This window comes from Crocuta crocuta, unplaced genomic scaffold, assembly GCF_008692635.1.
Source record: "Crocuta crocuta isolate KB4526 unplaced genomic scaffold, BGI_CrCroc_1.0 scaffold27, whole genome shotgun sequence".
NCBI classification, from domain to species: domain Eukaryota; kingdom Metazoa; phylum Chordata; class Mammalia; order Carnivora; family Hyaenidae; genus Crocuta; species Crocuta crocuta.
Window position 1 is genome coordinate 24,798 of NW_027532250.1, and position 22,600 is coordinate 47,397.

Sequence of the window (22,600 nt, forward strand, 5' to 3'; positions counted from 1 at the left end):
GTTCCTGCATGTGGGGGTGCGCTGCCTCGCATCCTGGGGGCTGGGGTGCCCCCTGGGAGAGGGTCTCCCCGGGGGATTCGGGCCCTCACTCGCCGTGGCCTGTCATTCTGGGGGAGAGGAGCAGATGCTGATTCTGCCCGTTCGGGTCTCTTCCCAGGACATACCCTCGGCCTCATGAGTACCTGTCCCCGTCGGACCTGCCCAAGAGCTGGGACTGGCGAAATGTGAATGGGGTCAACTACGCCAGTGTCACCAGGAACCAGCACATCCCCCAGTACTGCGGCTCCTGCTGGGCCCACGGCAGCACCAGCGCCATGGCGGGTAGGTGGGCTTCCGCAGCCCCTCCGGACCGCGGGCCGCAAAGGCCTGGGCGGCACAGGTGGCCTCAGCGGCCCGCGGTTCTGCACCAGGATTCAGCGTGGGGTGGGAGGTGGCCGGGCCTCTCCGGCCTAGGGGAGCCCACCTGTGACCTCGCCGTTCCTCCCCGTGGAGGGAAGGCCAAAGTGCTAGAGGCTGGATTGTGTGTCCGTCCCTGCCCGGTGGGGCTTCCGGGGCCTGCGGGCAGGGGACAGGCCGCCCCGGACATGCGGCTCCCAGGTGCCGTTTCTCTACCAAAGCTTCGTGACCCTGGTCCTTTGGGATCAAACCAGAGATCGGACTCACCCAACCCCCTGCCAGATTTTGAGGACAAGGAAGTGAAACTGTCTCGTAGCAGCAGTTAATATTTGAGCTGACGCCCGCCCTGGGCTTGGAATATTGGACGAGGCTGGCGGGTTTTCTCATCTGGCCCCTGGCCACAGTGAGAGGGCGAAGGAGGGGAGGCTGAGGCCCTTACCACCCACAGCGGCCTCTGGGCCTTGCCTTGGGAGAGCAGGGACGATAGACCTCACCTGGCCTTGGGCCTCTGATCAGCCCCCTTGGGAGGTGGGGGAGGGGCTCTGCCGACCCCAGTGGCTGCCCCGAGGGGCGGGGGGCGGGGGGCAGGAGCCTCCAGTGACTCGGGAATTCCATTGCAGAAGGGACTCTGACTGGGAGGGCAGGGGAGCCCTGGCTCGTCCCTGATGGGTAGCTCGCTGTGCAGGCCCGGTGCACTCGTGGCCGTGTGTTAACCAGACTAAGGACAGGGTGGCTACTGCCGCTTCTGAGGTTTGGTGGCTCCGTTTAAGCCTCTGAGCTGCCCTGGGGCTGGCCCCATTTTGCAGATGAGGAAGCTGAGGTCCCTGGCAAGGAGGTCAGAAGATGGGGCTGTGGTGTGAGTGGCAGCTGGGAGTAGCACCCAGGAGCCTGGACTTCGGGCCTCTGTTGAGGAATTGGGGGGGGAGGGGGATCTGGGGCATGTTTCTGGCCCTGTCGGAAGGAGGAGGAAGGGGGCAGATAGGCCGCGGCCTCCGTTGTAAGGTGGGAGGCTTGTGCGGGCCCCTGACTGGGATGGAGGGGTGGAGCGGGACGAGGCCCTAGAGGATGTGGAGACGGGGGCTTAACCCTGGGAGCCCCTGCAGGGCGTTGGGCAGGGTGTGGGCAGGCCCGGGCGGGGGGGTCAGGGCACGGGGTGGGGCAGACGTGGGGCTCACAGTGCCGAACTGAAGGAGGGCCCCTGTGGTGGCCCTCGGGTGGGGGGTGGACAGAAGAGCCGGAAGGGTCACCAGGGCGGGCCCTCGACGTGGTTCCGTTTTCCGAGGGTCAGCCCTGCCACATCCCTGGAGTGGACTCTCCTGGGGAACTTTCTCCTCCAACGACGCTCTTCCTCAGCTGCGGGAGCCCTTCTTCCTCTTTCACCGAGAAAATAGAAGGCCTCAAAAGGGGACTTCCAGGGGCGCCGGCCCAGCTGGCTGCTGCCTAACGCAGCTGCTCGTGGCCTGCGTCTCCTCCCGACCCCGGGCCCTTTGCGGCCATCGCCAGGAACAAGTGAGCAGGAGGCCCGGGCCCGTGTCACCCCCAGCCCCTGACCCACTTCGGGCCCCTCCTCCACCCGCCAACGCTGTCCGGCCTTGCTGCACCTCCCACTCGGCGCGAGGGGCCACCTTGCAGGCAGGTGCGGCCGCCCAACCTCACCCTCCGTGGCTGCGCTTGATCACCTGACCTTGGAACGCTCTCCTTGGCCTTTCACCACACACGATGGTCTCCTCCTACTTCCTGGCTGGGCCGGTGGATCCTCTACGCGCTCCTCATCGTCCCAGCTCCGCTCCTGAGCACGGGGGTCCCCGGCCGGGACTCAGCCTCCGCTCGCGAGCCTCTGCTACACCAGCTCTCCGCTGTCCCCCCTCTGCCTGGACCCCTCGCCCCTCAAACCTCAGCCTCCCCACCCCGCCTGGCTGAGTCAGGCCCTCACGCTTCCCGCCACTCACACGGAGGCCTAGCGCTGCCCCGCATACAACCCTGGGACAGACAGATCTTGTCCGTTTTACCTTCAGAGCGTGTTCTGAACCCCCTGCTCTTGGCACCCCCCTCACGGTACCCCGCTCCGAACCCCTGGCACTTGCACCGCCTCGTCTCTGCTCCCCCGCCCCCTGCCGAGCCCCAGGTCGGACTGTACTTCTGTCCCTCCGGAAACCCTCTGTGAGTCCTTGCCGATCGGCGCAGAACGCTTACCTGACCCACAAGAGCCTCCGTCAGTGGGCTCCCCGCCCCGTGCGGCGACCCTGTGGGTCGAGGCTTTGACTGTCTTGTCCGGTGCTGGACGCCCAGTGTGGAGAACAGCCTGGCGCACAGCAGGTGTGGGCAGGTGCCTGCGGGGGATCGAGGAAGACGGGGCGGGCGGGGAAGGGGACTTCCCGTTGCATTTGGGCAGTGCGAGGAGCGCACTAGACCACCCGTGGCCGGGCCAGGTAGGGATGGGATGCCTGACTGAGGTGTGGGGAGGCCAGACTGGGCCCTGGCTGCCCTGCCTTGCAGGGGTGAGTGGCCCCCCACCCCCCGCCCTGAGGCCCAAGGCAGCTGAGTAGACATGAGTTCACAGAGAGCTGTGTGGAATTGCGTGCGGGGCTCAGGGGCCCTTTGCCGAGGTCTCAGGAAAGGCAGGTCGGGGCACCTGGGTGGCTCAGTCGGTTAAGCCTCTGAGTCAGTTAATGATCTCATAGTTCATGGGATCCAGCCCCGCATCAGGCTCTGCGCTGACTGCATGGAGCCTGCATGGGATTCTGCGTCTCCTCTGCTCCGTCTCTCAAAATAAACAAACAGGGAGGGAGGGAACGGAAAGGAAGAAAGAGAAGGAAGGAAGTTCCACATGCATGTGCAGGTACTGATGGGGGAGAGAGGACTGGGGTCCACGCGGGCCTTAGGCCGGTGTGCAGGGACGTGCCACCTAGTGCCCCCCCCCAGGGGGCTGGGGATGTGGAAGCCCGTACGCCAGGTGGCAGATTGATGAGGGGCCCACCTTGGAGTTTTCCAGTGAAATCTGGAGAGCTTTCAGGTGGAGTGAGGGGTAGGCGGGGTTGGGGCTGAGCACGCGGGAAAAGCCTGAGAACTGGGCCACCCTGACCACGGCGTGGGAGGAAACCGAGACCAGTGGAGGCCAAATGGTTTGGAAACGGCAGTGGGCCGAGGGGGGCCCTCACCCCGCCCGCAGGCCCTACACGGTGGGGGGTGAGGACAGAGAACCTCCATCGGGAGCTGCCAGGGGCGTGACCTCCTGGGCTTAGCAGCCAGGGCCAGGCTTCGGTCAGTAAAAGAAAACTGGTCCACTCGTTTATGCACCTGATATTTCCTGAGTCCGTACGTGTGTCAGACAGTGTGCTTGGGCCCCGGAGCTGAGCTGTGCGCACAGCCCTGCGGGACGCGGGCCCCGGGAAGGATGTGCAGCCATCAGCAGGTGACGTGGTGTCAGCTGCTTGCAGCCATCGCAGCCGGGGAGGGCGGAGGCTGCACAGGGGTGTCGCAGGGAGAGCGCTCTGAGCAAAGGAGTGGCCACGGGCACGGAGGAAGGGGCAGCAGGCGCAGATTGGCACTTTTCCTCCCATCAGCCCTTCAGCGGGCACTTGCGAAAGCAGCTGGGCAGACGTACCTGGCCCTGCCCGCGAGGTACTGGGTGGCCGGTGGTGGGGACAGACCACTCTATGCCCGGAAGNGATCAACATCAAGAGGAAGGGGGCGTGGCCCTCCACCCTGCTGTCCGTGCAGCACGTCATCGACTGTGGCAATGCGGGCTCCTGCGAGGGGGGCAACGACCTGCCGGTGTGGGGGTACGCCCACGAGCACGGCATCCCCGACGAGACCTGCAACAACTACCAGGCTAAGGACCAGGGTAGGTGCCCCCCCCAGGAGAGCGCGGCCGGGGCACCGGGGGAGGGCGGGACAGAGAAGGGAGCCCCCTGCCACCTTGGACCCCGTGGGGCCAGGGGAGCCCATGGTTCTTGCCGAGAAGACCACCAGAGCAAAGGCCTGGGGTGCGCATCTCCAGCCTTGCGCCCCTGTGCCCAGGACTGGCCATGGTGCTTGGGCTGTGCCTTGTTGGCATTTTGGGGGTTTCCTGGGCCTCTGTGAGGTGAGCCCTGCAGAGGGAAGGGAAGATTTTCCAGGAGTGGGTGGGGAGAGCAGGTTGTGGCCCCAAACTGGGGGCGCAAGGGCCCGGCAGGGACACAGCATCGGCTTAGTCCCTGGCCTGGGCCAGGTGCACGTGGCGGGAGGCGGGGCCGAGGGGTCCTGCCCGGACCAGCAGAGCCAGCTTGCCGGGAGTCTCGGGAGCTGGCACAGCCCGCGGCTGCTCCCCTTGGAGGCCAGAGGAAAGAAGGTCCAAACCCATAATTGGCGGTTAAGTCACCTGTCGCCACCCGAGCTCCCTCTTGGCCAGGGCGGAGCACGGGGATGAACCCAGTGGCCCACTGGAGACGGCAGCGTGGGAGGAAGGGGAGCCCGGGGTGCTTCTCCGGCCCTGCCCTCTCCCTCTATAATGAGCTCCAGCGGCCCCTGTGCCCGCAGCGCCCAAGCATGCTCTGGGTGCCACCCCACGCCCCCGGAGTGCCCTCAGCTCGCCTCTCGAGCCATGGGCCCAGCCAGAACAAACACCCCCAGACTGGTTGGGTGAGTCCTGTTGAAGTGCTAAATACAACAGGGGTCAGAGAACCAAGGAGAGAGCAGGTGAAGGGGAGAAGGCTCAGGGGTCCTGGGGCCCCGCCCCCTCCCCAGTGGTCTTGTCCAGCCTAGGTCGGGTCCCTGTACCCCGGCAGTGCGGCGTGGCCAGGAACAGCTGAGCGAGACCCTACTGTCTGCAGTTCATGGTCCCGTCCGTATTAGCAAACGTGGCCCCAGGCCGCCCCTGTGCCCGTGGTCCCGGGCTGGGGCATTTGGTGTCCCGGGGACAAATGAAACCAGCCCGTTAGGCCTCAAGGGGCCCGATGTCCTGGGGGAGGAATCTGGACAGCTGGGAAGCTACAAGCAGGTAACAGGAGAGCAGTGACAAGGCAGGGTGGGGGGTGCGGAGTGGGGTGCTGAGGGCCCGGGACGGCGCTTCCACAGCTAAGAGTCTCACTTTCTTTTTAGCCTAACTCTAGAAACCTCCTCAAAACCAAGGGACAAAAAATGCTTAATTTTTTCCAAATGTATTGGCCTGTTCGCTAGCCAGCAATACAATTATCTAATTAAAAGCTAATACTTTAATTCCACTCCTTCCAACTGTATTGTGAAAAGACCCTGTTCTTAGCCTTCAAGGGGAAAGAAAACAGGCCCCCTCTGCCGAGTGTCCCCTCTGAGCTAGGTGACCTGCGCGTCCCCTCCCTGCAAGGCCTGGGGCAGGGCTTCCCCGCTCCCTGGCGGCTGGAAGAGCATCCTCGTTTGCCAGCACCCGTGGGCAGATGCCTCCCGCTTGTTAGCTCGAGTGGAAACGTGGAGAAGGGGGCGTAGACTTGCGTCTTTGTCCCGGGTTCCCGGGGTGCCCGTCTCACGCCGACTTTGATGCCATCCCGCAGAGTGTGACAAGTTTAACCAGTGTGGCACGTGTACGGAATTCAAAGAGTGCCATGCCATCCAGAACTACACCCTCTGGAAGGTTGGCGACTACGGCTCCCTCTCCGGACGGGAGAAGATGATGGCAGAAATCTACGCCAACGGCCCTATCAGGTCAGCAGCCGGAGCCCGAAGGCAGCTGGGCACGGGGCCCTGGGTCATTGTCGCCCCCTTCCTGGGCCTGGACGCGGATGGGAGCGAGGGGAAGCAGGCACAGGCGCGTGCACACACCCGCGCGAGGGACAGAAGTTGGGGCAGAGTCCCTCCCGGTGTGGGACCCGAGTTGGGTCCATGGGACCGTTGGTGACGGGTAAGTTCTTCCCCCCCGAGTGCTAACTGTTCGAGTGCTTGCGCCCAGCTGCGGCATGATGGCGACGGAGAAGATGGTCAACTACACGGGAGGCATCTATGCCGAGTACCACGACAAGGCCTACATAAACCACGTCGTGTCTGTGGCCGGCTGGGGTGTCAGCGACGGCACGGAGTACTGGATCATCCGGAATTCCTGGGGAGAACCGTGGGTAAGATGCGTGCGGCGTCTCGCCCCCCCCGGGGGGCTCCACAGCCGGGAACTGCAGCGCGGAGCGGAGGGGATCCTTGCCCCGGCCCAGGAGCAGCCCTGGTGACACCTGGGGTCAGATCCTACAGTGGGGGAGGGGAGGGCTGTCACTGTCCGGTAGCATGTTTAATGCCTACCCCTCAGATGCCAGTGGCTCCTCCCCATCCCCCCACCCCCACGTGGCCACCAACAGCGTCTCCAGACTCTGCCAACGTCTCCTGGGGGCTCCGCCCTGGTTGTGAAGCACTGTTCTGGAACTTTCAGTTCAGTGCGATTGTTCCTCTATAGCCATCCCATCCTTCCTGCTGGCACAGCTCTGGCTCCTCAGCAACACGGTGCTGTTTTTTCAAAAATGCTTTTGAGTTGGGTCAAAAATCCAACGGAGATAAATTAATGCCAGAATTCTCATTTCTAAGACCCAGTGTTAACCATTAATAGCTGAAGACAGAGAAATTCCTTACCATCAAGTGGGGGAGAGTGATTAATGCCGAAGTGATGAACTGTCAGTGTTTGTATTAGGCCAGAAACTGGGGACGTTAATAGGCAGCTAAGTCATCCGGCCCGAAGAGTCAACATTTTAGTTACATTAATGTGCTTTGGGCTCACGGGGCCATCCGTGTACCTCGCTTGTTAGATGTTAACCAAGTCAGAGTGTTTCACAGAAGGTGTCTGAGCAGGGGTCCCGGGATGGGCGGCGCCCCGATGGCAGGGGCGCCGGAGACGGTGATGAGCCAACACGTGGTCCCCCCACAGGGCGAGCGAGGCTGGATGCGGCTGGTGACCAGCACCTATAAGGACGGGAAGGGTGCCGACTACAACCTCGCTATCGAGGAGGCCTGCACGTTCGGGGACCCCATCGTCTAAGGCCCAGGTCTCCGGAAGAGCAGGGTTTAGGAGGTGGACTCGTGAACCGTCATCAGAGGGGATCCTGTCGCTGAGGGCGTGGGGCTGGAGGTGCCGCCGTGTGCAGGAAGTGGGGCTGACCCGCTCGGACCGATGCGGGGCCGGCAGGGAGGGTGTCCTGGGGGGCCGGAAACGGGAGGGCACCCAGCCAGGTGCGGTCTCCACTCCCAGTATGTGATCTGGTATCTTCTATTTGGCAACGGTGGCTTGTAATGCGGTAAAAGGGGTCAGACTGATCACCAGTTCTTCCGTCCCCTGGGAATCCGTGGTGGGGGCAGGGGAGACGGCCACCTCAGATCGCCCGAGCGATAGTGAATAAAATACACGACTCTCCACTGGAGCGGAGCCCAAGCGTGCCTTATTTACACACGAGAACACACCGCCAGGATCTACACCTGCCAATCCAGCAGGAAGACTTTTTTAATTGGTTCTTGGAAAAGTAAAACAATGACAATCAAATATCAACCAATCAGGTTCTTGTGAGAAAAGTCACCTTGGAAGGTGGTTCATCTCCGAGTCTCTGGTCCTAAGCTCCCCAGGACCTGCGGGAGGGACCCAGTTCCTTCACCGGGGACGTGAACGTGGTCAGCAGGGTCTGGGGGCAGCGTGAGCTCCTAGGAGAGGGGGCCACCTGTAGTGGCGGCTCTGCAGTCACCTCCTCCTCCCGCCGGGGCCCAGGTCCGAGATGCCCACTGGGCTCTTCAGCAATGGCTTCTGTCAGGGCTTTCCCACATCTGGTCTCGGAATGTTCTGTGTCAGCTCTGTGTCAGCCCCGGAGGTGCGCAGATCAGTTCACCAGGATGAAGTTAGACTTGCAGTGAGCTGTAACAGAAGGCAGACAGGCACCGCGTTAGAAACCGGAAGTGAATGACACTTAGAGTCGCAGCAGAGGGACACATACCTATAAATTCCGTCACGGGGTCGTGTTCTCCCTCTGTTTTGATGGTGCCTGCGATACTGTCGTTTTCCAAGATGGGGAGGAAGAGCTGCACGAAGTCAGAGGTGTAGGGAGGAGCGATCACGTCCAGCACCTAGGAGGAGACGACACCGGGTCACTCCCCGCACGGCCCGCGAGTGCCGTCCCGCCACCACCTGATGAAATGGCAAACAGTGGGGAGAAAATCGCCCTCCCCTCCCCGCTCTTGTGGCTTCCTGGTGACAATGCGAGTCCCCAGCATTAAGACCCCAGGTGGTTGTGCAGGGAGACCAGACTCCGGGTCTCCTGCGGGTGGGACGTGCTTGCTAAGCTGGCGTGTGACCGTTGTCACCACCATTATCAGAAAGCACAGTTCTCAGAGTTAGGAACAAAGCAGACTAAATTAAGGCAAAGGGCACTGCTAGCGTTAAGAGCAAAACGTGAAACACGGTGTGTTGCTGACCTCAGTTACAAAATAGCGAATGAGTGAAATGTCAGTGTCCAGCTTCTCCAGACACTTTCGGATGTAACTGACAACAGGAAGTACATAACCTCGACTCAGCAGGTGAACCATCCTGTCCAACAGGGTCTTCTTCAGCTCAAGCTGCAGGGAGGGGGCAGACAAGTCCGTTAGGAGGGCCCTCCCCCAGCCCCCAGCAGCCCGGGGGCCACCCGCTCACCTGCTCCATCACGTCCAGCTGGGAGTGCTCGGTCTCAAAAAGCTTAACGAGCAGCTGCAGGACCTGGGGGTGCAGGAGCTGGTGGCACGTGCTGATCTACAAACAGGCCAAAGGGAGGGGCGCCCGGGTGGCTCAGTCAGCTGGGCGTCCGACTTCAGCTCAGGTCAGGATCTCCTGGTTCGTGGGTTCGAGCCCCGCGTCGGGCTCTGTGCTGACAGCTCAGAGTCTGAAGCTGCTTCAGATTCTGTGTCTCCCTCTCTGACCCTCCCCTGCTCATGCTGTCTCTATCTCTCTCTCAAAAATAAATAAAATATTAAAAAAAACAAAACAAAAACAGGCCAAAGGGAGCCCCGCTGAGCAGCGCAGCTGGGCCCGGGCTCACCGCCAGGCGTAGGACTGCCACCGCCGCGCGGCCAGCACACAGCCGGTGCCGACGACGGCGACCCTCGGCTGTCCCCGTCCGTTCGGACCACTTGCTAAAAACAGAAATCTATGGAGCCAATGAAACAAGTTCCTTCTTTAAATTTATTTTTTGTCGGGGGGGCACCTGGGCTCAGGGCTTAAGCGTCCAACTCTTGACTTCAGCTCAGGTCATGAGCTCATGGTGCCTGACTTTGAGCCCCGCATCGGGCTCTCTGATGGCAGCACAGAGCCTGCTTCAGATCCTCTGTCCCCCTTAACTCTCTGTCCCTCCGCACCTTGTGCTCTTTCTCTCAAAAATAAACAAACATTAAAAAAAAGTTTTTTGGGGGTGCGGGGCAGAGAGGGAGAGAGAGGATCCCAAGCAGGCTACATGCTATCAGCACAGAGCCTGATGGGGGGCTCAATCTCATGAATGGTGAGATCATAACTTGAGCCAAAATCTAGAGTCAGACACTTAACTGCCTGAGCCACCTGGGCGCCCCGAAACCAGTTCCATAAAAGGAAAATCCTCCCTGAGGACGGAAAGTCACGAGCTCTGTACAGAGTAGCCCGTGGATTCAGTGACAGACGTCCTGGCAGGATGGGGCACAGGCCAGAGTGCCGCCTCGGCCCCGCAGCCCCGTACCTCATCCAGCAAGGCCAAGTGCACCGGGGTGTGGTCCGTCTGCAGCTGGAAGTAGCGCGGCTCCGACACAGTCCAGTCCACCCACCTGAGCACGCCCATGGCCGCCACCGGGAACCTGCAGGGAAACGGGGCACGGTGCTTCCTACGCCACCACCAAAACGAAGCGGCTGGGAAGGTTTAAAAAACCCAGCAGCACCCCATCTATCCCAGCAAGTCGCTCTCCAGCTGCTCTGCCAAGGAGATGCTGGTTAGAGGACAGACAGCCTCAGGAAGGAGGCCAGGACCCTCTCAACGTGCGCTACAGGGACCCACACTCACATATGGGCTTGTTTTCAACCACTATTGGTTTAAAAGAAGATCATTAATGCAGGAGACTCCGGGAGCCTGGCCTGGGCTGAAGTTTTATTTAGCAAACCCTCTCTGTCCCTAGCACAGCTTGCCAGCGGAAGGCCTCGAACACCGAAGAGGACCACCCTATCTGTGAGGCTGTCTAATCAACGCGTGCATTCGTATTCTTGCTGTGATCACGTCCCTTCCACCCAAGCAATACTTTGTTGGCCTGACTTTTACAGTAAATAGACCCTTTCCTTCAAAGCAGCTTTTGTAATTCTGGTTGGTCTTCCATTTCTTTACGCTAATTGATGAACAGACTTCTGGCAGGTAAGCCCCTGAGAATTACTCACGCTGCGGAAACAACTTAAAGTTCTCTATGTACGTTTTAAAAAGAAAGTGCAATCAGTATCTCTGAAGCTTTTGTTAAGTACAGTTTACAAGCTTTTCATAAAATGAAAACTCAAACCACTTCCTCCAGAAGGATCCAGGTCAGAACTGAGGTCCAGTCTGCTCACCGAATGCACTGATAAAGCGTGCTGAGCTCTGCCACCAGCTCCGAGGCCCCTTTGTTCTCATTACAGCACAGATTGTGAACAGTCTCCACGGCTTTCGACGTTGACTTCAGCTCATCCTTGTTGATACCCACACGCTTGTTCTGAACACACACACACACACACACACACACACACACACAGGTCAGTGAATCCGGCGGCCTGGCAGCTGGGGTAATCTGCTACGGGCCACCTCTCTCTGCCACCCCCCTTCCCTGTCCCTGGAGTCAATTCGGCTGCCACCCGTCAGAGTGGCCCAGGGTGCAGGAACGAGCCGGGCTGGGCCTGCGGCTGGGGGACCTGCCTGTGCCTCTAGTCACACTTCCCGTCCCAGCTTGAAAACGGTTACGGACGCTGCACAGTCTCGAGACAGTCAGCACTGTGATGATTTCACGCACTAGTTGGCCTCACGGCTCCTTGTACCCCAAATTCCCAAATAACACCAAGGAGAGGAGGGGACTTGTCCCCCTAAAAGTACACCGATTCTCAGAACTGACGGTACCTTTTTCCACGTCTCAACCACGCTGGCTGCGTACGCCAAGATGTGGATGTACTTGTGCTTGTGGTCCTGGTTGATCCTGGCCCCTGGTTTAAAGAGCGACTGCATGAACAGGTCCAGGAAGGCCGGCACCCGGATCTGAGGAGACACACGTCGCTCGGTGAAAGGGAACGTACGAAAGAGAGGTCAGGTCAGTCCGCACGGACTCACGGCAGGAGTGAGGTCACGCCGAGGATGTGACGGGGGACGAGGAAAAGGACAGAAACAAATTTGTATTCAGTGACTTACAACCCTTCTAATCGGCATTGAGCGCGTCCCACCTTATTATTAAAACGAAAGCAACTTACAAGTTCAACAGGAGGTGGGTCCATGCTCGTGAACATCTTGAAGAGGACCGTGATGTCGGCCGGATTCAGGGCTCCTTTGGACAACATGGCCCCAAGGGCCTGACAAGCCCTGGGGTAGGAGGCGGCTGTGCCCAGTGCGAGCGTGATCTGACTGGCGTCATGGCCTCTGGGTGAGGGAAGGCACGGATCCCATGGTTAGGAAGGTGGCTCCCTGCCCTGCCCTCTCCTTCCTTCCTTCCTTCCTCTCACATCTCATTCTTGGAACTGTTTGGGTCGCTCTGTTTTTCCTATTTCTGTCATTCGCTGGTATCCTGACTGACCCACAGAAATGGCAGTTAAAGCTAACTGGGAAAGAGGGGCTGGATGCAGCTCGCAGACTTTCCAAGAGGAGCCACTCACTTTTAAGGTCTTATTAAGCTCCATCAGGAGAGAATAAAGCCAGCAAGGGCTAATGTCCTTCTGTAAGACATGGACCGCAACAGAACAGTCAGCCTACTGAATAACTATTTCAGGACTACGACTATTTGCTATCGAGGAGTCCTAACACATGAAAGCACAGGCTTCACCAGTCCAGTGAGTGGCAAAATAAGCAAGTGCCTTACAGAACGCTCATCAAAGCCAAGGCTCAGAAAGCAAGCTCTCTACACGTATCTAAAACGACCGTGACCTCTCCCGCCTTGCTGGACAGAAGGGAGTTCATCTGTCTGTCAAGGTAGGAGGGGCCTAGAGTCTCTGCTGGTGGACACAGAGCGCCGGGGAACTTTGCGGGGAGCACCGCGTCGGGACCGGGACGAGCACGAACACCGAGTCTCACTTCTCCTGGGCGAAGCGCTGCACCTCCTGCGCGATCCTGCGCACGGCGGAGCCCCCCTGCTCCTCCTGGGCCAGCACGGACATCATGGCCTGGGCGAACAGGTACGTGTGCTCCCCGTGGCACACCATTTTCTGAAAAGTTGCAGGGGGAGAGAGTTGGGGGTTCATAATTGCAGCAATGACAAAGTCGACGAAAGAGTCAAACCCCCAACCGTTCTGCATGCAAGCTGTTATGCTGGAAGTGGACTTCTGACCTGCACACTGTCTCCAGGGATGAAGCATTTCACGTTTGAAAACACGTGACCCCCAAGCAGCCCCCTTCTGAGACAGACAAAGAGCTTACGGCAAACTCGGGGAGATTTTTTTCAAGGTTTTCTTCTCCTCCGTCCAAAATGGTAGCCAGGGAGGTACGGAGCACCCGAGAGAACACTTCCAGCTGCTGGCAGGCTGTGGACACGCTGGTTATCTCCCCTTGGTACCCTGCATCGGAAATCAGCTACGATACAGAAGTAAGGAGCCAAACAGTGTCAACAGGCAGTGACCACACGTTTTCCAGGCAGGTGGCTTGTTGTCGGTGTGTGTGGTCAGGTGGGACAAGCAAACGCGGGTCTCGGGTCTCAAACCTTTACTCTGATCCCCGCCACCTCCCCACTAACTCAGCTTGTGGCCCAGGCTAACCATCCCACCGTGGTCTCTTCATGTGTAAGGTGAAGTAGACAAACCAGGCCTTTTTTTTTTTAAAGTAATTTCTGTGCCCAACATAGGGCTCGAACTCACGACCCCGAGATCAAGAATCACATGCTCCGACTAAGCCAGCCAGGCGCCCCAAACCAGGCCTTCTTAAAGGCTCCTCTCGGGGCACCTGGGCGGCTCAATCGGTTAAGTGTCCGACTTCGGCTCAGGTCATGATCTCACGGTTCGTGGGTTCGAGCCCCACATCGGGCTCTGTGCCAACAGCTAGCTCAGAGCCTGGAGCCTGTTTCAGATTCTGTGTCTCTCTCTCTCTTTCTGACCCTCCCCTGCTCATGCTGTCTCTCTCTCTCTCAAAAATAAATAAAACATTAAAAAATAAAAATAAAAAATATAAAAAAGGCTCCTCTCAGCATACAACGGACTCTACAAGTATGTTCCTGGCAAATCCTAAAACACAGTCCACGTTGATCCGAAAACACACCGACATATTCTCTGCTTTTCTTTCTCACTGTTAAGATTTACAGAAGCAAAGTGACAGAGACCTTTACAAATACGACCTTTCCAAAGAAGCAGACCGCCTCCCAATCAACCCCAAGTAACTCTCACTCCTAACACTTTCACCTTTCCTGTGACACTAGTACTCTGCCTACCTTGACCGTGAAGTTCAGCATCAGGCAGTCCGGATGGGCTTCGGCCAGTTTGTAAAAGAGATCTCTCCACGTGGTGTGTGCAATCATTTGTTCAAGCCACGCTGGGGTCTGCCAACAAACAAATGGACGGCGAGATAAAAGGCCTAGCTTGAGCTTTAGTGAAGATGATACAATGATATGGTATAAACAACAGCCAGACGTTCCAGCCGGAAGAGGCCCCGTGAGCACCGAGCTCTGGCCTTGCGGCCCTGGCCCAGGAAACAGAGCCCAGGCGGGTGATGCCACGCGGGCAGCTAAGCGGCAGCACTAGAGCCCTGAGGGCCCACTCACAGCTTCTGGAAGACTCAACCGTACACCAGAGTGCACTGAAAGGTGCTTCTTGGAGCCACGCGAGTCTAGGGAAGTACATGTACAGTGTGGCTGTCGCAGACGCACGAGGAACGCACGCTACGTCAGCTGCATGCCCTTGGCAAGAGAAAAAGGCCATTTGAGAGCGCAGAGGTTTTGGCCATTGCCACGTGAACGGTGTGTCTCTCAGCTCCCCTGCTGTGTGACTGACAGACCCTCTGAGTCCACCTCCCAACCGTGCCAAGGCCAGCTCCCCACCGGCTACTCCCAGCCACCTACGGGGTACGGCAGGGCTCCCCAGGCAGGCCGGTTCCCAGGAGACGTGGGGCTCCGGCGACGGGCGACTGTGGCTTGAAGACGCCCACCGACGCTGCTGAGCCTTTCTGAAGATCGCATGGTCGCCTAAGGCTCTTCACCCCCGACCTGCCTTCTGAGCCCAGACATGCACCGAGGCTCCCCGGCCCGCACCCTTCTCTCTCACAGCCTCCCGCACACAGAATCCCATCCTGGCGTCTGCTTCCTAGGGGCCCGGACGAGTACCCCACACCACTCCCAGCGCTGGTGCTCAAGAGCCGACAGGAGGCGGGAGGTGGGAGTCTGCCAGCCCCCCTCCAGCTCACCTGTGTGCCCCTCAGCTCGCGAGACTCACTACCCTGCAGGCAGCACCTCGAGGGCAAGTCCCACTTGACGCAATTTCTGTCTCACACCCTGATTTTAGGCCCCAACTTTTTGCATTACTTACCTAACATGCCACACTACTCTGTACACATGGAATGTGCAAAAGACCTGAGGAATCAGTACTAGAAAAAGAAGACAGACTGCTCACCTCTCCTTCTTCGGTAAAAATAGAATCTGCTTTGCGGGGGTCAAAATGTTTGATCAATAAACTCTTCAAGTGATTTTCCACAGTTTCCTGAACTTGCACTGGTTCAACACCTGAAAGAAAATGAAAGCAGCCAGATGGAAAATGGCAATCTCTCAATTTGTTGTACCACCCTGAAAAAGTAGACAGGTCAGGATTCTGCATGTGAACCGAAGACCACAGAATTGCTTCTGAGCACCTGGAATTTGGGACCGCTCATAAAAATTCAGATTTTTAACCTGGGTCAATGGGAAGACCCAAAAAGGAGCCCAAGGCAGAACACAAGGCTGTCTGCCTACCTGGAAAGGACAGAAGCATCTTGGATGCCTCGGTAAGGACATGGACAAACGGCCAAAACACACAGGTGGGAGGACAGAGAGACACACCCAACGGTGGAAGGGAGCAGACGCTGGCCGCAAGGGGCGCCCTGTGTCTAGGAGCTGGGGCACCAGGGCCCCCACTGCCTTCCGGGCAGCGCCTACTCCACGATGTCATCCGCACCCAGCTCAGGGGCCTTCCAGAGAGGCTCTACCTTAATCAGATTAGCTAAAAGCCACAATCATACTCAGTCCTAAATTACCCATCATCCACTGTTTGCTATGACAGGTCCCTTAGAAAGTCGAAGTGAGCATGTACGGTCTAATCCCATAATTCTACAACACGGTTCGGAAAACAGCTCAATAAGAATCCCATTTACGGGCTATCTGTAAACCTCAATTATTGAATCAAAGATAGGAATCCAGCAGATGAACGTGGCTAAGAAGTTCAGTTCCCACTTAGAGAAGTCTTAAAAACCAAGAAAACAAACAAGGCTTTTCTGATTTATCAGGATTATAATGATCCAAAGGTCTATTAAAAAGGTGGTGTGGGGGGGTGACGAGCAGGATGGGGGCCACCCGCAAAGCACCTGTCTGAATGAGCCACTCAGCCAGCAGGTTGACGGTCTGGGCCACGGCAGTGTAGTTCTCAGACAGCAGCTGGATGACATTCTCCGGAGATCCTCCTGCCTGAAAATACCTAGAAAAGGTCACAAAAAAGCGAGGGCACTCATATGAACATAGATGGTATGGGGGTCAACGACAGGATAGTCAGGATGTTAACATTTTTAAAGGGGGGTGGGGTGGGGTCTGGAAGCTTTCTGTTCCCAGATCCCATTATTCTCACTTTTGCAGATCATCCTCTGGGTCCACTGCAAACTGTCCCTAAGTCACCCCAGTCTCCTCCCCACACAAGTGACCATTCTCACACACCTCTTGAGAGTGTTAAAGATGGAGGGCTCCATTATATAGTCCCGGGTAGAGAATTTATGGAGGCATTCCTGCTGGACCTCCGCGTCGTCTTCCCCCTCTCCATAGTCATCCTCCTGCTGGTGATAAAGAGCCATGCGACTTCCTCACTGATGCACATACCCTGCAATCCCACCTGCAACCTGCAGAACCCTGTGCATTTCAAAACTGTTCCACATACGTTATTTCATTTGACTTCTGTGATCATCTCAGGAAGTGGGCTGCACAATAACGAGCGGCTAAGAAAATGGGATCCAGAGTCATTCCAAGTGGGTGCGTGTCGCGACCCCATGCTGGCACGCTTGTGTACGGTGGTCGTGCAAGTTACCTAAGCCCCCTGGGTATCCGCTTCCTCCTCTATGAAAGCTAATACTAGTGGCTGCTCCCATTCCACTGTTGGAAGGAGTCTGCAATCTAATTTCCGGAAGAACCAAGCCTAGCACCCGACACTCAGTAAGAGTTCGACAGATGTTAGTTATTATTGTTTTTACTACTAGTACTTCGCCTGTGCCATTTAATGCTTTCTCACAAAGACTGACGGAGTGATTCTTGAAGGCATAAGCCGTCCCTATGCTGTTAGAAAGTAGAGATCACGGACTCGCCTCAAATCAGCAGGACTGGCTGGGTACCAGGCCCTGTTCTGTGTACAACCTCAGGCAAGTCACTGAATCTGAAAACAAAGCAGGACGATGATGTGATGACATCAAGGTCCATCCAGTGTTAACACCTTGTCCCAATGAACAGGCAGATGCTTTTTAGATGCTTACTCTGTACTGAGCACCATACACTAGGAAACCTAAGAAACCTAAGACAGGATATAGCTTTTGCTGCCAAAGGGCTTCACAAACGAGGAGAGACCAACCTCCTTGCAAGTGACTGACTAACATGATGGTGTAAGAGCTGGACCAGGGATCAGCAAACTATGGCTCAGGGCCAAATCCAGTCCTTCTGCTTTTCTAAGTAAAGTTTTATTGGAACCCACTCACTCACTTACAAGTTCTTTTAAAATTTTACATATTGTCTATGGCTGCTTTCTCCCCATAATGGCAGAGTTACGTAGTTGTGACAGGGACCGGCAGGGCCTAAAATATTTACTATGTGGCCCTTTACAGAAGTGTCTGCACCCCTGGTCTAGACTAACATCCTGTAAGAAACGCTTTGGGAACAGATTCCTTCCACGGAGCCGGGGGAGTCTTCTTTCAGACCTTCCCTGCGCGGGGAGCCTTGAGCAAGGCTGTGAAGGAAGGCTGGCCTTTACCCGGAGACTCATTGTTGTGTCTGTTTTCTCGGGCTTCTGTCCTGAGCCCTACTGTCTCCTACAACCTCTTCTCTGGGCGATGCCACCCACTCCNGCTCCAGACTCCAGTGTCAGCAGTCTACTCTCCTGCCACTCGGATGCCCACTAGTTTTGCAGACTCATTAGGTCCAAAACTGACCTCTAAAAAGATCTTCACCTTACAACCTATATTTTAGTGAAAGATTCCATCATCTGTCTACCTGTTACCCCAAACCCACAAAGCTACGGGTCACCCTCAGTTTCTGCTGCTTCATTCCACTCCATGTTCCGTCACGAAGACCTACCCATTCTGTTTTCCCCGGATCTATCCAATCTGGCCCTTCTTACCATCTTTACCATTCCTTACACAGTAGCCGTGTGGCCCTAATGGCTCAGTCTCATCCCTTCCTTTCAGTCACCTCCCACGCCGATGCCACAATGGTCCTCACAGGCCACACATCTGAGGTTTCTCTCTTGCTTAAAGTTTCCAGTCTCCCTCAGAAAAGCTCTCCAACCTCTAGCATGACTTTAACCTTTCGCCTGGCCAGTCTCCTCTCCTGCCAGTCCCCGCTGACAACCTGAAGCCAGACTAAACCATCTGCATTCAGTAGCTTTTATTTATCATCTGGACTTAGTATCACTGTAGCCTCCTTAAGCATCTTCCTGCCTCTCAAATCCAAGAACACAGCATCAAGTGAACAGAATTTGTGTCACAAAACTTGACCTACCACTATCTTTAAGAATTCAGCTCATGTCACCCCTTTGGCCGGTTACCTTTCTTGACCTCCGCTTCCTCCTCTAAGCATCAGAATGAACATGAAGGGCACATCTGGTCCACCGGTCTCATCACCGAGAGCCTATCAGGGTCAGTGGGCTGAGCGGGGATCATGACTAAAGTTCCCCACACATGAGACTCCCTGGCCTCCGGTGAGTCTAGGCTTGGCTCTGCCCTTCCTAGCTGCATACATTGGACTATCAATGAGGGCCCTGGTCTAGATGGCCCTCAGAGATGCCTCAGTTCTAACAGTATGACTTGAAGGCTCAGAGTGACAAATGCTGACATTTTGGACAGGAAGCTCCAGATGAAGCCACTACCAGGCTCATTTACATCACATTGGTTGTCCTGAGTGTGATAAAGTGGCGATGGAGACAAAGGACCTGGGTTGGATCCCCATTCCTTCGTTTACTGGTTTTGTAAACTGGGCGGATCACTCCATCTTTTTGGCTCACCTTCTTCCTTTACAAAAGGACCAGACTAACCCCCAGCTCGCAGTCTCTCTAGTGGAGTGAGACAATGCAAGCCAGCACCTAGCGAGCCAGGCTCTCCGCTGAATCTGCCTCTCTCTACTCCCCTCCGAGCCTCCAAACGCGAATCGCCTGGTGTCACTCCCTGCCCCAAACTCTTGAACAAGTCACACTTTTCAGCGGCCATCAAAGGCCCTTCAGAACCGGTTCCCTCGCAGACCTCGAGCCGCTGCGCCAAGAGCCAGCTCACCAGAGGACTCCCTTCTGCTCCACGACCACAGCACCTGTCTTCGCATCTCTGGGCCTCAGCTCCAATGCCCTTCGTGCACCCCTGCCCCTTCAACCACCTGCGCCCCACTCCATCCTTCCACATGCTCAGTATTTCCCACACCTGACATGGACTCCTGCTAAAAGGCAAAACCCCAGGTCCCCCTCCAGGCCAAGCTATCCATCTTGAGGGGAGGGACCTGAGAAGCTGCATGTTTAACAAGCACTTCGGGTGGGTTTTCAGATTAGAATAAACTTGGGCTCCCCGGGCAGGGCTGGCGCTACCGATTCGGATTTTCCAACCCGGCTTGGGGGGGCGGGGGAGGGCGGGGACAGAGGAAGACCCCTCCTCAGCCTCCACACCAAACCCCTCCAGGTCAACGATGGAAGATCCTGTCCGTGTCACTTAGCCCAAGGATCGACTCAATCAGCCCAAAGCACTGAAAAGTACGGTTTACAAACAGTAAAACAATGTTAGGAAAGCCAAAGTCGCACTTTCCCCCTCATGATGCTGATTTGACTTTCTAAGAGGTTTAGTTGTTCAAACTTGGCGCCCTGAGCCCCATCCTCCGTCGAGTTCGTGCCCTACCCGCCTGGGGGGGCCGGGGGGCCGAGGCTGACCCCAAGGGAGCGGCCAGCGGGGGCCCCGCCTGTCCCGGNAGGGAGGGGGCGGGGCACAGAGGGCGGCCCCGGGCCGGTGGCTCCCGGCACGCGCGGAGGACGGAACGCCCGAAGGCATCCAGGAGCGCGGCCTGGGTGGGTCCCAGGGGTTTTAACTCCGGGTAGAAGTTTGAGACCAGACTCGCTCTTGTCCTGGGTTCAGGTACCGGCTCCACTCCTTCTTCGCCGTGACTCTAGGTCCTGAGAGCACCAGTTTTCTTATCTGACGACGGGGCAGAAGAGCAGGGCCGACCTATTGGGCCCAGTGTCCAGGGCCCACGAAAAGATTTCCGATTCTTTTAAAGTCAGAATAACGATGCATATTGTAATAATGAATCCAGCCTGGATGATACTTGTATAATTGGTATACACATTGCACCGGTGGACGCAGTGTAATATATATAACATTACATACTTCTGTGTGGAAGAAGGGCCCGCGAAGGCAAATGCAGCCCTGGAAAAGAGGGTCTCTCTACCTCGTGGGGTAGTCAGTAAGGGTAACTGAGATGATGCTTTTTAAGCGCGCATCGCGGTTCCCTGCACGTAGTGGGAGATAGCAAAGTGATAGGCTGGTGATCATTGTGGAAAGATCTGAGCAGGGATGTCAACACTATCAGACCTGCGTGCTTGGGGAGAAAGCCCAGGTGGGTGAGGAAGAGCACTGGAGATGTGAGCTCTGGAACACTGACAATGGCGGCCATTTCCAGAGTGCTTACCGGGAGCTGTGATTTCATTCCTTCCTTCTCGTATTCACCGGACCCCTGTTAATTGAGTGCCCCCGGCACCTGGCCCTGGTGCTAGTCCCGCAGCCGGCATTGGTGAACAAATCGGACCTGGTCTTTGTCCTGGAGGAGCCCACATTCCAATGAGGGAGCTGAACAGGGAACAAACCAAAGTAAAGACAGAGGTGACAAATGCTAGTGTTCTGTGATAATAGGAGAGGCCAACTTTGGGCCATCAGACAAGGCTTCTTCGTGAAACTTGTATTTGAGCTGAGAGTCATAGAACACAAGGAGTCAAGGGAGCCTGGACCAAGGAGAGAGCATTTTAGGAGCCAAGGCTTGCCATGTGTCCTGGCAACACAAAGGCCACTGCCACTGGCTCCTGGCAAGCCAGGGAGAAGCCTGGGTGAAGTGGGCGGGGCAGGCGGGGCCAGGTGTTGGTGGGGAGTTAGAGTTTTAACTGAGGGTTATGTGGAAGGGTTTCTTGCAATAACATAACTGAGCGAGGAGCTTACACACCATTAGTGTTCGGGAGGCTTAGTTATTATGATGGGAAGGAGATATTTGGGGGGTCTTTTGGTTTGCTTGCTTTGCGGAAGTGACAGGACCGTATTTGGGTTTTCAATGCTGAGTCCCATATCTGAAGCAGGAGGCTTTATGGAGGGAAACATGGAGGTGGGAAAGGAAGTTAAGAGGCCCAGCAAAAGTTATCCAGGAGACGGAGAAGGGACCAGGGTGACTGCTATCAGACTGTCCCCAAGATGTGCTAACCCGACACCTTCACGGGGCCAAGGAGCGCGCCCAGGTGTTGCTGAGACTTGGATCCTCTGTGTCTGAGGCGGCACACGGTGGAAACAGGGAGCCCAGGAGGAGGGTGGGTTTCCGCAGGGACCGTAACGTGCTGGATAATGTGCTGGATAACGAGTTCAGCTTGGGCTGTGCTGAACTGGAGGTGCCATCAGAACAACCATGCGGAGATGTCTTTCAGGTGGCTGGGGGTGGGGGTCCGCAGCTCCGGCGTCCGTGACTCAAGCTGCTAGTCAACAGATTAAAGTGTATTGAGTTAATGAGTGCCCCCGCTGCTGGCTTGTTTCAGGGTTCATTTTCATTTCCTTTCTGAAAATGTTGCAAAGAATGGATGGCTGTTAAACTCCTACTACCTCTCCTCTTGGATTTTTGTTCTGTTTTGTTTTGTTTTAATAGTGCCTGAATTGAAAGGAGGCAAATTAATATATGTATAACTAATTACTCCTACAGAATCAGGGATTATTTAACTCACCTCTCGTTCAGCCTCAGTAGGTTACTCATTATTAACTGGATTAACAAACAACCCTTTAATGAAAGCATTACATTCAGTCTATAAGTTGCAATGATTTAGAATAATTGAGTCTGTAGATCTTGCCTCCCAAGATATTGTTGACCTGTTGATTTTTGAAAAGCCTCATCTAAAATGTCCACATTAGCTTACATTACTCTAAGTAAATAAAGGCATTCAAGATACTTTCCCATTTAAGAAAAATTCTGGGGATGCCTGGGTGGCTCAGTCAGTTAAGCGTCCGACTTTGGCTCAGGTCGTGATCTCACAGTCCGTGAGTTCAAGCCCTACGTTGGGTTGACAGCTTGGAGCCTAGAGCCTGCTTCAGATCCTGTGTCTTCCTCTCTCTCTGCTGCTCCCCCGCTCACACTCTGTCTCTCAAAAATGAATGAGTGTTAAAAAATTTAAAAAAGAAAAAGAAAACTTCTGGTGGAGCATTACATGGAAATGAGAAGTTGGTTCCGCTTAATCCGTTCAAGAAATATTTACTGAGTGGCCTACACGGTGTTAAGTGCTGCCACCCAGTTGTAAACCACAGACACAGTCTGCTAATGGCCGAGAAAAGAAAAGCCACCTCAGATGACAGTGTAGAGGGGAGCGGGTTCAAGGAGAGGTCTTTCTAGGGAAACTCTGCTTAAGCTAAGACTTCTGACTTGGACCTGGAGAACCAAGACAGTGGGGCACAGTCGG

The 22,600-nt window shown here is 56.2% G+C and overlaps 2 protein-coding genes across 3 annotated transcripts in view; one reads left to right on the forward strand and one right to left on the reverse strand.

Annotated features, from left to right (window-relative positions):
• CTSZ (cathepsin Z) overlaps positions 1-7,739 on the forward strand; it is an 8,434-nt gene extending 695 nt beyond the window's left edge. Inside the window, exons 2-7 of the mRNA XM_077778321.1 lie at positions 158-321; positions 3,725-3,727; positions 4,064-4,240; positions 5,901-6,051; positions 6,296-6,458; positions 7,250-7,739. Of these exons, the coding sequence (XP_077634447.1) occupies positions 158-321; positions 3,725-3,727; positions 4,064-4,240; positions 5,901-6,051; positions 6,296-6,458; positions 7,250-7,360 (769 nt within the window). The 3' untranslated portion in view covers positions 7,361-7,739. The remainder of the gene's footprint in view (positions 1-157; positions 322-3,724; positions 3,728-4,063; positions 4,241-5,900; positions 6,052-6,295; positions 6,459-7,249) is intronic.
• Positions 7,740-7,787: 48 nt separating this feature from the next.
• On the reverse strand, positions 7,788-16,556 carry NELFCD (negative elongation factor complex member C/D). Of its 2 annotated transcripts, XM_077778385.1 has the most exons (14): positions 16,390-16,556; positions 16,047-16,156; positions 15,104-15,213; positions 13,930-14,037; positions 12,930-13,082; positions 12,588-12,718; positions 11,774-11,939; positions 11,430-11,564; positions 10,892-11,031; positions 10,044-10,158; positions 8,996-9,091; positions 8,779-8,919; positions 8,301-8,430; positions 7,788-8,221 (listed from the first exon to the last, which is right to left on the reverse strand). In XM_077778385.1, the coding sequence occupies exons 1-14, from the start codon at positions 16,521-16,523 to the stop codon at positions 8,187-8,189; spliced, it is 1,704 nt and encodes a 567-aa protein (XP_077634511.1). In that variant the 5' UTR covers positions 16,524-16,556; the 3' UTR covers positions 7,788-8,186. The 2 variants fall into 2 exon arrangements, with proteins under 2 accessions (XP_077634511.1, XP_077634512.1); XM_077778386.1 differs by lacking the exon at positions 7,788-8,221 and having other exon boundaries at positions 8,310-8,430; positions 8,868-8,919.
• Positions 16,557-22,600: the final 6,044 nt, after the last annotated feature.